The sequence below is a fragment of the Austrofundulus limnaeus genome, unplaced genomic scaffold, assembly GCF_001266775.1.
Source record: "Austrofundulus limnaeus strain Quisiro unplaced genomic scaffold, Austrofundulus_limnaeus-1.0 Scaffold39, whole genome shotgun sequence".
Classification (NCBI taxonomy): domain Eukaryota; kingdom Metazoa; phylum Chordata; class Actinopteri; order Cyprinodontiformes; family Rivulidae; genus Austrofundulus; species Austrofundulus limnaeus.
The window spans coordinates 1,756,020-1,769,324 of NW_013952441.1; the positions used below are offsets into that span (position 1 = coordinate 1,756,020).

The following is a 13,305-nucleotide window of genomic DNA, read 5'->3' on the forward strand; positions in this document are numbered from 1 at the left end:
ATTTAAACATAAAAACAGCATTTTAATAACAACTAAAGGAGACATACACACTTTATTATGGTATAGTTTTTAAATGTATGCCTGAGAAACACATAATATTGCCCCTTTAACATTCTGTGGACACGGGTCACACAACCTCACTTTCATCACAGGCTTTGACATGTTAAGCCGTTCATCATTTTTGACGGATTAGACTGAGAGCACAACATATCAGAACAATGTCTAATTCACAGCAGCAACATTCACGTGCAGACCATGTAGCTTCTTCTATGAACTATTACGCAACAAACAAATGTGTTGGCACATCCCATTTTTATTTTTTTTCTGGAAAGTTGACAAACAAAAGAATGGATGTTACACAAAGCGAGTACTGATGAAGATTATCTGTCAGCATCACTTGACAACAGGAAGCAATCAAGTGGCAGACTGGAAGTATTTCTCTTCGTACTTCAAAGATGGTTTGGATGGTGATTAACCTCCAGCGTCATGGTCTGTTTTTCTACTTTCCAATGAAAAAATCAACTTAAGCTTTTAAATATTTGAAGCCCTAACTCATGAAGGCAATAAGCAATTCTCTCAAATGATTTGCCAAAGCTCCAAACAAACATGAAAAAAGGGCTGCAGGCCAGCTTCAGGCAAGATCTACTCAAATTGCACATGAAGTGCAATTTGTAACTTAATGGACTATGTCATTAGAGGAAACCTTTATTCACCAACATTTGGAACAATTTAACTGGTCATTACTTTATGCCACAGCAATGACAACAGTAAATAAATATAAAAAGCAATGGTTTTACATTCTAYGATTTATCAGTTCTGTAGTAAATGTTTGTTTGTAGCAGGAATCACAGCACAGCTCACAAGATGATATGTATTGCCAAAAGTATTTGCTCACCCATCCAAATGAATGTGCACCAGTGCACAAAGCAAGGTCCATAAAGACATGGATKCAGAGTCTGTGGATGAACCTGACTGGCCTGCACAGAGTCCTGACCTCAACCTGATAAAACACCTTAAATTAGAGCGGAGACTGAGAGCCAGGCCTTCTGTCCAACRTCAGCATGTGACCTCACAAATACGCTTCTGGAAGAATGGTCAAAAATCCCCATAAACCCACTCCTAGACCTTGTGGACGGCCTTCCCAGAAGAGTTGAAGCTATTCTAGCTGCAAAGGGTGGACCAACGTCATTTGGAACCCTATGGATTAGGAATCAGATGTCACTTMAGCTCATATGAGTCAAGGCAGGTGAGCAAATACTTTTGGCAATATAGTGTGTCGGAAACCTTGTAACAATTATTACTTTTTTTTCTGAAAGCAAAAGCTACAACAGCTAACAACTAATACAAATGGAACTCACCGAATGTTACTTATAAATGTTTGTAATCTCCCACAGTTATCTTTGTTTTCACTGCCTCCTGACACACTCTCACTGTTACAGTCTGATTTTGTTTGACTGACTTTTAGATCTAATGTACCACAATAAGGCTCCCCTTATCAATGGCTTATAAATACTTTATAGATAGTTTATTAATTAATCTGTAAACACATTATAAATCATTAATATATGTGTAAGTGTAAAATTGAACACTAATATGGCTCCCTTTATGACATTTATACACATTTATTAGTCATTTATTAACAGTGTGCCTACTGTCTTACACTTTACAATAAGGCTTCCTTTGATAATTGTGCGTATGTATAATGCAGTAATACAGTACAGTATTATGTGTAAAATATGTTTCCAAATCATTATTGAGCTTACAAGGTAGTCTGAAATGTTTATAGCACCTTTAGATGTAATATGTACAAGAACAAATTTGGTTCACTACTTGGCAAGAAACCGGACCGTTTTGGCTCTCTCATCCTTAATTAATGCATAATAAGCACTTATTAATGATTTATAATGTGCTTACAGATGAATTAATCTATCTATAAGGGGAGTCTTATTGTAAAGTGGCACCCTAATGTCAATAACATTAACTTTAATGTTGCCTCAACAATAGTAAAAYGCAATCATTATGAAAGCCTGCAGATAACTGGCAAGTTTTTTTACTCAGGCTAAATTATTCTGTTGCAAACATCTCAACCCCTAGACYACGTAACATCCCCTACTTGTGTTCCACTCGCAGGTAAAGGCATTTCAAGCTACGCTAACACACCAGAGAAGGCAGGAGAGTCACTGAATGAGTGCATGCAAGAATCTGTGAAGCAGGTCCCCAAAGAAAGACAYCATGAGACCCCTCTCTATCTGGGAGCTACAGCTGGAATGCGGTTGCTGAAGTACGCYGCACGTGCCAACACATTTCCATTACGAAACAAAAACATTTATGTTACAGTACATGCACAAAAAATAGGTACACTACAGAGACAACGTTCACGGTCACGCAGAGATGTTAACGCCTAATAAGGTACTGACTTTGTGGTACAGTGGAACACAGAAATTASCTTGTTCCTGTCTTGCACAAGCAACAGAATGAAAAGTTTTTCTTTCTTCAGCATCATTTCTGCATTTAGACTTCCTTGTCCATTAGAGCCTTCATGGCTTTGCTGTTATTCACCAGTTAGATGTTAAAATTTACATTTCTTGACACGTCAAGTTAACACTATGTTTTGACTTGTTTCAATTTCTTACAAAGTTATTCTTGAAAAAAAATGTTGCAATCCGATGTCCTGGTATTTGGTTTTCAATGAGCAACATTGTATTTCGCTCTTAAAACTCGTTTTTGGTAAGATTCTTGTTCTCAGACCTGAATTGAAACAGTTCTCTGGTAATCAAGCTACAGGATGAAGCAAACTTCTCCTGAGGGACAAAAAAAATATTTCTTCACATGTGAACACTGCTGTGATCTGAATTCTGCAGTTGTGTTTGCACTAGAGCTCAGATCGAGCTATTTGCCTTTTTAATTTTGTAAACGTGATTTATGGTCATACAAACTTTGATTTGATTTGATTTGATTTATTGRTTCAACAGGAAACAGGAAAAGATTTCTAAAAATCAAGCCTGRCTCAGCATAATTGCTGTTTTACAGCAGGTTCCTGTTCTGCAGCACATAAAACACTCAGAAATACAGCATCACAATCACATCATTATACACCATAGACACAAAGACAAACAAGCATACCAAGTTTAGCCCCAGGGCGATGAATGTATTACTGTCAAAGCCATTTTAAACAAAACAGTCTATTATTTACGTGCTACTGTCCTGACTTGAATTATGTATGACTCACTCTATTGAATTAGCGCCACTGTATTTGTGTGTTCAGTTTGGAGAACAGTTTGGCATCAGACAAAGTRTTCCAGGCTGTGGAGAAAGCCCTGCAGGGGTTCCCCTTTTCCTTTCAGGGGGCGAGAATACTCAGCGGGCAGGAGGAGGGTGCCTTCGGCTGGGTCACGGTCAACTACTTGGATGATCGTCTAAAACAGGTTTGTTTGAACAAATCTAATTACAGGCCTGTGCACTTTTGTTCACTTTGAAATTGTTTTGGTGTCAGGGTGCTACTGTACAATGACGCCATTGCCTTTGTGTTTTTGCTGCAGGGTCTGGAAACAACGGGTGCTCTTGACCTTGGCGGGGCCTCGACTCAAATTAGTTTCGTGTCCGACAATTACGACATTTCAGAGTCACCCAGCAACTCTGTGACCTTCCGACTCTACGGAAACGACTACAACCTGTACACTCACAGCTTCCTGTGCTATGGGAAAGACCAAGCGCTGCTTATGGCATTAGCTCACCAGACCAAGGTAAATTTCCTCACTTTTCAATGATAAGTGGCAGAGATTTGTGCTTTAATCGACTTTAGAACAACACAATGAATCCAACGTGTTTTCTCTCRCTCACTCTCACTTCCAGTCAGGTCCAAAAACAATTGTGGATCCTTGTTTCCATCCAGGCTACTTGGAGCAAAAGCAGTACTCAGTCCTTTATGACAGCCCCTGTGTGTCAGCAAGGAAACCCCAGAATCCCACAACAACTTTCAGTCACACGGGGGCAGGAAACTTCACACAATGCCAGGACGTTGTCAAAAAAGTCTTTAACTTTACCTCTTGCCAGTACAGCCGATGCTCTTTCAATGATGTCTTCCAGCCACCTTTGCAAGGAACATATGGGGTAAAAAAAGTACAGAATTTTTTTAGCAGTGTACAATACCCGGGAAGTTGTTTAGTTATAAAAAGTGCAGAACTAATATAGTAATTAAATTCAGTTTTATTTAGATGACCACCAGGAAAAAAAAGGTTTTCTTTGGAATGACCTGGAGTAGAAGCAACTTGAATTTTAAAACTTTACTGACAATATAATAAAACCAAAATATTATTCAGATGATCTTTATTTATTTTTACTACACTAAGCTTGTAAAATCTTGTACATTACAGTAGCAGTCAGAAATACCAGCCTTATGCATCAAAAACGAGAAGTGACTGTTTATAACAAGACTGCTTAGTTTCTTTACAGATTTCAGCTTGTTTCCTTATCCCCATCCCTTTCCTCTTCCTCTTTCATTGCAGGCTTTTTCTGCTTATTACTTTGTGATGGACTTCCTCAATCTGACTGATGCATCCACGCCTTTAGAGACTGTGAAGCAAAAGCTAGCGAGCTACTGCGCTACRCCTTGGAATCAGGTTGGATCTAGGCATTAGTCACACACAAGAAAAATAATAAGGCAGCATTCATCCATTTACATGTCTTATCAGTGCCTTCCAGCTTTGCTTTTACAGAACACTGATGATGTCACTGCCTTTGAATTGCTTGAGCAGATAGTGCAGCAGCACCCGACGATAAAAGTCAAATATCTGTCGGAGTATTGCTTCTCTGGCACGTACATCGTCACTCTGCTGACAGAAGGATACAACTTCACCTCGGAGAGCTACGCCAACATAAACTTCATTAAGGAGGCAAGTAGATCAGCATCCATGTTTTCCTGTCTCATGCAATCACGAGGTTAGTGCATGGACTTTTCAATGATAATGTAATTATTTGGATGGCTGTTAGCAAAATATATCATAAACCAGTGGACAGATTTTACTGAAGCACCCAGAAAATAAACATTATACATCTACAACTGAGTCAACCTGATAATCAGTCTTAGTAAATGCATATGAACAGTGGCGGATCTAGGATTTTTCTGAGTAAGGGGCCATCAAGGGGCCACTATATTTATAGAGGGGCAAAGTATTTGTTCAACCTTCTTTCACACAAGTCCAGAGTTTTGGTAAGGTGTTCATGTTTAACCAGTCACACGTTCAAACACCTGTATTGTAATATAAATTTAAAAAAAAAGCTTGCAAAATAAATTCTCTTTACCAGTTTCGCATACATTTTTACTAGATAAAATACTTTCAAACACAGAACATTTGAGAAAATCTAGTCACTTGTCASTTGAAAGACTTTCTGCAGGATTGTTCTGATTTTCTTAAGAGAAGAATCTGTAAGTTTGATTCATGCTGGTCTTTCCTATTTGACTCTTTAGCACCTCTAGTGTTTGGACATGGAACTGCATCTGCCATCATAGCTCTTGGGCAAAGGACAGACGAGTGACAGGACAGGGGCACTTCAGGGCGCCAATCAGGTTTCAGCTGGGGCCAATGCCCTGTGGCCCCGCCCCTAGAACCGCCCCTGCAAACTGTTATCACAGCTTCAGTCTTTTGCTGTTTCTTTGCATAAAAAGGCTTTGTGGTAAAATGGAAGCCATGTGTTCTGAGATGTCATCACAGATGTCCAAGTACCTTTCTCKGCTTCACATCAGTTTTGGTGTGGAAAATATTTTCATTCTTGTGACATAACAGTTCTTTCAAAGACTGAAATTTTGCATCTGTGCGTCCTTTGATCACTTTACTTCAAGGCTTATGCCTCCCACTGACAACAAACTCTGTTTTGTAAATACAAAACAGAAAAAGGTTCTGTGAAATGTGTTTTTTTAAACCCGTTTTTTCCGTTTTCCAGATAAAAGGCAGCGACGCCGGCTGGACTCTGGGCTACATGTTGAACCTGACCAACATGATTCCAGCTGAGGCGCCGGACCTGCCTCCACTTCCTCACGCCGGCTACGTCTCCGTAGTCACCATCACTGCGTTACTACTCTTCGTCCTCGTCATCCTCAGCCTGTTTTGTTTCTGTCCCGGTTTCAAAAAGCAACCGCACATCGTATAAGCGCACAGCTGTGTCTGTCTGTGTGAGGGAGGTGAAGTCTGTGAAGGWTTGTGTGTGGTATGTGCCCCCCCCCCCCCAATGTACAGGTCAAAGGTCAACTCAAACGGGCAAACACAAACCTGCAGCTCATACTGTTTTCAGGGAGTTTTTTAGAAGAACAAACGCATTTACTCACTGTGGACTGGCTTCTCTGAAGGATATTTGAATGCTTGAACCGGTGTGTGTGTGTACAAATGTGTGAATGTGTTGAAATCTATATGGTATCTGTTTTGAAATAAGTCACTGTATAAATAAACTTACCAATGTTTGTATAAATTTTTCAGCTTGGTTGCTTGCGCTTTATTCCCCYTTCTGAAAACTGGTGCACACGTTTTTTTTAACCTAGAAAGTTTATTAGATTTTATGAAAACCACAATTTTTTTTAAGTCTTCCCCTTATTAAAGCCCTTAAATCAGGAAAATGACAATGGAAGTACATTAATCCTGTCCCTGGAAGCATCCCTTATTGATTTTTGCTACATGTAGCAACATGCAGGCATAAAACATCCACTGTAAGTGTACATTCAGTTCAGAGCTGCCTCACGCTGGACCATCTTTAACGAAAAATACCACAGGCTAAAACACTGCTTCCATACCCTGTATGTCACAATGATATACATGCAGCAGAAGAGTTATCTCCCTGTGCCGTCTCAGTGCTTCCCTCTAGTGGAAAGTATCKCACACTGCAGTTTATGTCCCTCATTGACACTGTACTTCTACATGCCWTCAGGATCTAAAGGATAATCAGTGTCTGTAAAAATCCAGGAAGAAAAACATKCATCTGTTTACCATCTTTTTTTATCTTTCTTAAAGTTTGCCTACGGCTAACACGTGACAAGCCCGATCCTCCCCCGGGCTCTGTTGGCTTTACTGCTTCCAAGAAGGCAAATTCTCTATGCAAATACAGTACCACAGATACACACTGTCCCAAGAAGGAAAGCAACATCTTACTGAGCAAACTGTGCAGTTTGGGAGTTCCAGCTTTACCCACAAGTGGAAACTTTGTTGGGTTTCTCTTCGTTTCAAGGGGCCATGCCCTTTCCCCTCTGCCAAAGATTTATATCTGCAATGAATCAAGCAGCAGGAGACAAAAAACAAAAAAACAATGCTGAACTAATAAACTGTGGGTGGTTCCTGCTTCAACGCCACATATCTGGGTTGGTGTTGGCAGAAAAGAGATGTTTTTAAGAGACTCAGCAGCAGGAAAAGTTAATATATCACTTCCCTAAAAACAGTTTACACCAGACCACCCTCCCTAAAAGCCCTGATAAGTGTTATCTCAAGTTTCCATTAACAGCAGCTCCCGAGGCTGGAGTGTAAGGCACCGACGTGTTGTTCTGCCGCAGATTGTCCGCCTGTTCCGACACCGAGGAGATGGCTGGAAGTTGATCTAAAGTCATGTGATCCGGGATGTCAGTCATCTGCTCGTTCAAGTGGTCCCGGTCGATGATGTTGGTGGTCTCAGAGTCCAGCTCGCGGACGTTTTCTTGGTAAAACTTCTGTCTCAGGAGTTTCATCTGGGGCAGCTCACAGCACGTCTCCATCACCACCAGGATCCACACCAGGCCCAGCAACAAATAGACTGAGAGAGAGCAAACACACAAACACAATGACAGTAAAGAAACTAAAGGCGGTGGAGTGTGACTCATCAGATCAAGGTTTGGCCTTACAAATAAAGGGTGTATTAAGTACACATCACTGCTTTTTAGACCGGAGAATAGCAGTAACAGTAATTTCTAACTAGAGAATTTGCATTTCCTGAAACGATGCAGTGTGAATGCTTAATGCTGAAAGTTTTTTTCTCTGAATATCTAAAAAAACAGCAGAAACTAGACTAATAATGGCTAAAAATGTAGTGGAAATAGCTGAAATTAGCACAAAGAAACAGAGCACACGTTTGATGAATTAAGCTGTAAAAAGCTGAAATAATCACAAAAAGGTGAATCTAGCAGAAAAATCAAATTAGCTAAAAGTAGCTAAAAATACAGAAAACAGCCAAAAGAAGCATAAAAATGTTGAAATTAGCAGAAGAATAGCTGAAAATGTCAAAATGAKAGCTAAAAAKCTGAAATTAGCAAAATAGAAGCCAAAAGGAAGCTGAAAATATTTCAAAGAAACAAAATAAAACAGCAGAACTAGAACAAAAGGTAAAAAGTGCAGTTCAAATTTTGAAGGTTTTTAGGAATGAAAGGCGGCTCCATTCATTTTTAACAAGGAAAAACGTGTCAGAAGAAGATATTTGTCAAAAAGTGTAAATTGCTGAAACACCAGAAGTCATAGTAGGAATGTCATGAAAGAGCTGAAAGTTCATTGAGATGGCACAAAAATTGCAGAACAAGATACAGGTCGAAAACAGATTAAGAAAAAAATGAACACTTTAAAAAACTAAAGGCTGAATTTACTTAACTGAATTATGTCAACTAGTTCAGTTGACAAAACTCAGTTAAGTAAATTCAACATTTCATTTTTAAAGTGAAGACCTCCCCCCAAAAAATTCTTTTTGCTCTATGCCCTTGGTTCCTAAAATATAGGCGTGTACGCACCAGTTATGCCCAGCCGGTACAGATGTGGATGCGGGTTGGCCCCTTTGCTGTGAGTTTCCCCGGGGACGTAATCACCGAGCCCTATGGTCGTGAGCGAAATGAAGCAGAAATACAGAGAGTCTAAAAAGTTCCAGTTCTCCTCCAGAGTCACAAAGATCCACGCAGGGATGAAGAGGAAGAGCACGGCCATGACGAGGCTGAGGCACGCGGCGTGAAGCACCGCCAGCCTGGACCTGGACATGGCCCACCGTCGGTGGAAGTACGAGATGGGGCGCCGGGTCACCAGGACCACCAGCCTCTCCACTGTGGCAGAGAGGAAGAAGAGGGTGATGGGGATCCCAATGAGGGAGTAGAAGATGCAGAACGCCTTCCCAAGATCAGAGAGCGGCACGGCGTGGCCGTAACCTGAAAACAAAGCAAAACRTGCAGAGATTTTAAGGTCCGATTCGGTTCGATTTTAACAAAACTCTCAGAAAGCAACAGGTTTTACATGTACAACTGATTAACGTCTACAGCAGTGGTTCCCAACCTTGGTCCTAAAGTACCCCTATCCAGCATGTTTTACTTGTTTCCCTGCTCTTCAGCAGGTCTTCAGAAGATTGTTTATCACTCATCCATTCAAACCAGGTGTGTCAAATCAGGGAAACATCTAAAAATCACTGCTTTAAATGTTGACCAACACCTCAAGAGCTTCTCTGAGCTTGATGAGACATTTTCAAAATATAATATTGACTCAGTTTTATATTTTTTTAAATTGCCTCTGGAAACCATTGATCCGTTGCCATTTATTAGTAAATAATAAATCAGATAACGTATTAAAGTAGTGATCCTCAACCCTCCTCGTGGACTCCTTTATGTTTCCCTGATTTGACACACCTGGTTCGAATGAATGAGTGATAAACAATCTTCTGAAGACCTGCTGAACAGCAGGGAAACCAGTAAAACAGGGGTGTCAAACTCCTGTCCTCGAGGGCCACTATCCTGCATGTTTTAGAGGTTTTCTTGCTCCAACACACCAGATTTTGATCGCTGGGTAATTAACAGGCTTCTGCCCAATTTGAAGAGTTAATTCAATCACTGAATCAGGTGTGTTGGAGCTGGAAAACCTCTAAAACATGCAGGATAGCGGCCCTCGAGGACTGGAGTTTGACACCCCTGCAAACATGCTGGATAGGGGCAATGGAGGACCAGGGTTGGGAACCACTGGTCTAGAGCAGTGTTTCCCAAAACTGGGGTCGGGACCCAAAGTGGGGTCCCGAAACATCAAGATGGGGTCCTGAAAATTTTTTCTGAATTAATTACATTTTTGCCTTAGTTGTTACAAAGGAGTGAGGTTAGTATATTTAAAATGGATAAATTTAGTATAAAAATATTGTTACTATGCTCATGTTTTGTTGACCTGATGCAAATGTTTATCATCCAAAAATGGCTTTGGGCACAGGTCTCTGCTACTGTTATTTTGTGGGTCAAAAGCTGAAAAGTTTGGGAACCACTGCACTTTGGTTCCCAAAGTTGGGCTTGGGACCCAATTATGGGTCATGAAGCACCTTGGATAATCTCCAGAAATCAATTTAAAGGGTAATAAAATAATTGCTAATGTAATATTTTCCCTATAACTATTACAAAAACCAAAAATCAGTATAAATAAATATTTATATTTGCGTATAAGCTGTTTAGATAGTCAAAAAGCCTGTGTTTTTAGGGTTATTAACAAAGTTCATGTACGCAGACCAGTAATATTTGGGGTCACAAGTTTTTGCCATGGATATTTTGTGGGYCAGAAGATAAAAAGTTTGGGAACCACTGGTCTAGAGGAAACTAAAATAAAGGTGACTGCTGCAGCTAATGAGTCTAAGCCAACATAAAAATGCCTAACTTAATTAATATTTACAGATATTGAGCTGAAACTTGGTAATATTTTTGTAAAAGTGAATGAAAATCAATATTTTCGAYGGTGTTATCATACATTGTTTATAAAAAGTGACATAAGCCTTTAGATACCAGGTAGAGCCTTTTTTTTTAGAACCTGGCAACCCAAAACCCAGTCTACTGAATTATTTAGATAACTTGTAAATAGGCCAAATGAAGTTTGAGACATTTCATTGACATTTAGCTTTTTACCAACAAAGGACATCAACTAGGAGGGGTTCTTTTAACTGTTCTCTTTGATATGATTATTTAATTTAATTTGTGCGTCAAAATGTAGAAACAAGAGGATTTAAAAAAAAGTTAAAAAGCTGCTGTCTACTTTAAAGTGTTTTATATTGACTATTTTCTCAGTGGATGTGGACACACCAGTTTTGAGACCCTATAAGATAAGTTCAAGTAATTATTTAAGACGTTTCATTTGAAGAAATGACTTTAAAACCTGCCCGGAACAGTTAAATGTCCAGTTTGAACACCTGCTGGAGCTCACCTGTCGTGGTCAGAACGGTGCTGGTGAAGAACAGCGAGGACACAAAGTCCCAGTTCCGGCTCGTCTCRTTACCGAGGACCGAGACTCCATAATTGCTGGCCTCCAGCGCGCGAGCCAGGAGCTCCTCCAGGCGCGCGTCCGACACGCAGGTGTTGTTGCCCAGGAAGTCCCGCCGAGCCTCCCTCAGCTCCCGACGCAGCTCGCCCTCGTAGGGCAGCTCGATGGCCGAGAAGATCCCGGCGCCCACGGCCAGGTAGAGGATATAAGCCAGGACCAGGAGGACGAAGTTAAGCCCCGACCCGTGCCGCTGCATGAAGCGCGCGCACCAGCCTCCCCCTGCGAACACCATCACACAAACACACAAAACTATAATGTTTCAGACACTCTCTCTATTCTTGGATGATCTCTTCCTCGTTCTCTCATTGGACGCTGCTCACGTGACGTAGCTCGCAGCCTACGCTCCTCGCCAGGTAGGAGTTACCTGAAGCCCGGGTCTTATTCTTTCCTTGAACCGGTCGAACCGGTCACGTCAGAAATTTTAATGTTTCTTTCTCAAGCTCATTAGAGCAGCTTTACTGGATTTACAGGTTGCATTAAACTATCACTCAAAACATTCCAACTAACAATGTTTAACTTTAAATTAAAATGATCTGCATTAAATTTCCTGAATCTAAATGAAATTAAGACAGAAGTCATCAGCTTTGGTGAAGACATTTATCCTGACAGTCTTGGTCCTTTGGCAGAGCCGGCTCTTGGCATAGGCGAACTAGGCGGTCGCATAGAGCGCCATCTGCTGGAGGGGGTGCCGAACTGCAGAAGAAAAAAGTAAATATTTGTAATCCCTGGTTGTTACCCTGCTCAGCGCCCCTTTCAATGAAATCTAAGTTTACCATAGTATGTGACACTGTCAAACTTGTTTTTAGGGGTTCAAATTGGGGTGGGAGGAGCATAGTTCGGGTGGGGGGTGGGGTTGCGCTTCAACTCAACTAGGGCACCAAAATGGCTAGAGAGCCAGCACTGTCCTTTGGCTTCATACAGCTGCTCTGCTGTCAGAAATTTGGGTTTCATTTTTGATAATGTGTTCAAATTGGACAGGCAGATAAACTCAGTGGTTAAATTGAGTTTTTTCCAACTAACACTTATTGCTAAGGTGAAKCCATTCCTCCCAAACAAAGACCTTGAGAAAGTGATTCATGCTCTCATTACATCTCATTTGGATTATTGTAATTCTTTGTATGTTGGTTTAGATAAACCTTCTCTGCATCGATTACAAGTTGTCCAAAATGCAGCAGCTCGTCTTTTAACAGGAACTAAAAAAAAAGAAAAAAAAAGAACACATGTCCCCGGTTCTGGCTTCTCTCCATTGGTTTCCTGTTTATTTTAGGATAAATTGTAAGATTTTATTGCTTACTTTTAAAGCTTTAAAAGGTCTGGCCCCATCCTACCTGTGTGATCTCATTAACGTCCACACTTCAGTTAGAGCACTTCRGTCATCCAACCAGTTCCTCTTAGATGTTCCTAGATCCAGGCTAAAGTTTAGAGGTGATCGGGCCTTTGCAGTCTCTGCACCAAAACCCTGGAATGATTTATGTCTTAGCATACGGACWGCTGAGACTGTTGTGACTTTTAAATCTCTGCTCAAAACTCACTTTTACTCCCTGGCCTTTCATTCTGGTAGAGTTTGAGATTCTTTTAAAGATAATGTTTTTAATGTTTTTGTGTATTTTAAATTGATTTTATTGTTTAGTACATTTATGTGTTGTCAATTGTTTTATTCATTTGGCTTAATTGTGAAGCACTTTGGCCAACTTCTGTTGTTTTTATGTGCTRTATAAATAAAATTGACATTGGCATTGAAATGCCCTCAGTTAGTTTTAGAAACCTTGCTTTTTAAAAAATCTGATTCAGCATAATTGATCTAATTTGTCCTTTTTTGTTTTAGCTGCTGTTCTGCCACTTTAGCTTTTAGGCTACTGCTAGTATTTTAGCTACCATATTGCAACTTTTAGCCAATAATTTTGCTTGCAGATATTCAGCTGTTTTAACCATTTAGCTTTTAGCTACAATTGTTATTTTAACTACTGCTCCTCAGTTTTAGCTTTTATTTAAATTCCTGCTACTCTTAGCTTTCAGCTAGTTACATGTTTTTGCCTACTGATCC

At 40.3% G+C, this 13,305-nt stretch overlaps 2 protein-coding genes across 4 annotated transcripts in view; one reads left to right on the forward strand and one right to left on the reverse strand.

Annotated features, from left to right (window-relative positions):
- The window catches only part of entpd1 (ectonucleoside triphosphate diphosphohydrolase 1), a 16,843-nt gene extending 10,378 nt beyond the window's left edge, over nucleotides 1–6,465 (forward strand). For all 3 annotated transcript variants that reach the window (XM_014007062.1, XM_014007063.1, XM_014007060.1), the window contains 7 exons: nucleotides 2,131–2,281; nucleotides 3,266–3,425; nucleotides 3,540–3,743; nucleotides 3,853–4,110; nucleotides 4,506–4,619; nucleotides 4,755–4,892; nucleotides 5,941–6,465. In XM_014007062.1, coding sequence (XP_013862516.1) covers nucleotides 2,131–2,281; nucleotides 3,266–3,425; nucleotides 3,540–3,743; nucleotides 3,853–4,110; nucleotides 4,506–4,619; nucleotides 4,755–4,892; nucleotides 5,941–6,147 — 1,232 coding nt within the window. In that variant the 3' untranslated portion in view covers nucleotides 6,148–6,465. The remainder of the gene's footprint in view (nucleotides 1–2,130; nucleotides 2,282–3,265; nucleotides 3,426–3,539; nucleotides 3,744–3,852; nucleotides 4,111–4,505; nucleotides 4,620–4,754; nucleotides 4,893–5,940) is intronic.
- Nucleotides 6,466–6,919: 454 nt separating this feature from the next.
- On the reverse strand, nucleotides 6,920–11,508 carry LOC106516617 (potassium channel subfamily K member 1). Its single transcript, XM_014007064.1, has 3 exons — nucleotides 11,145–11,508; nucleotides 8,729–9,133; nucleotides 6,920–7,767 (listed from the first exon to the last, which is right to left on the reverse strand). The coding sequence occupies exons 1-3, from the start codon at nucleotides 11,491–11,493 to the stop codon at nucleotides 7,460–7,462; spliced, it is 1,062 nt and encodes a 353-aa protein (XP_013862518.1). The 5' UTR covers nucleotides 11,494–11,508; the 3' UTR covers nucleotides 6,920–7,459.
- Between the last annotated feature and the right edge of the window lie 1,797 nt (nucleotides 11,509–13,305).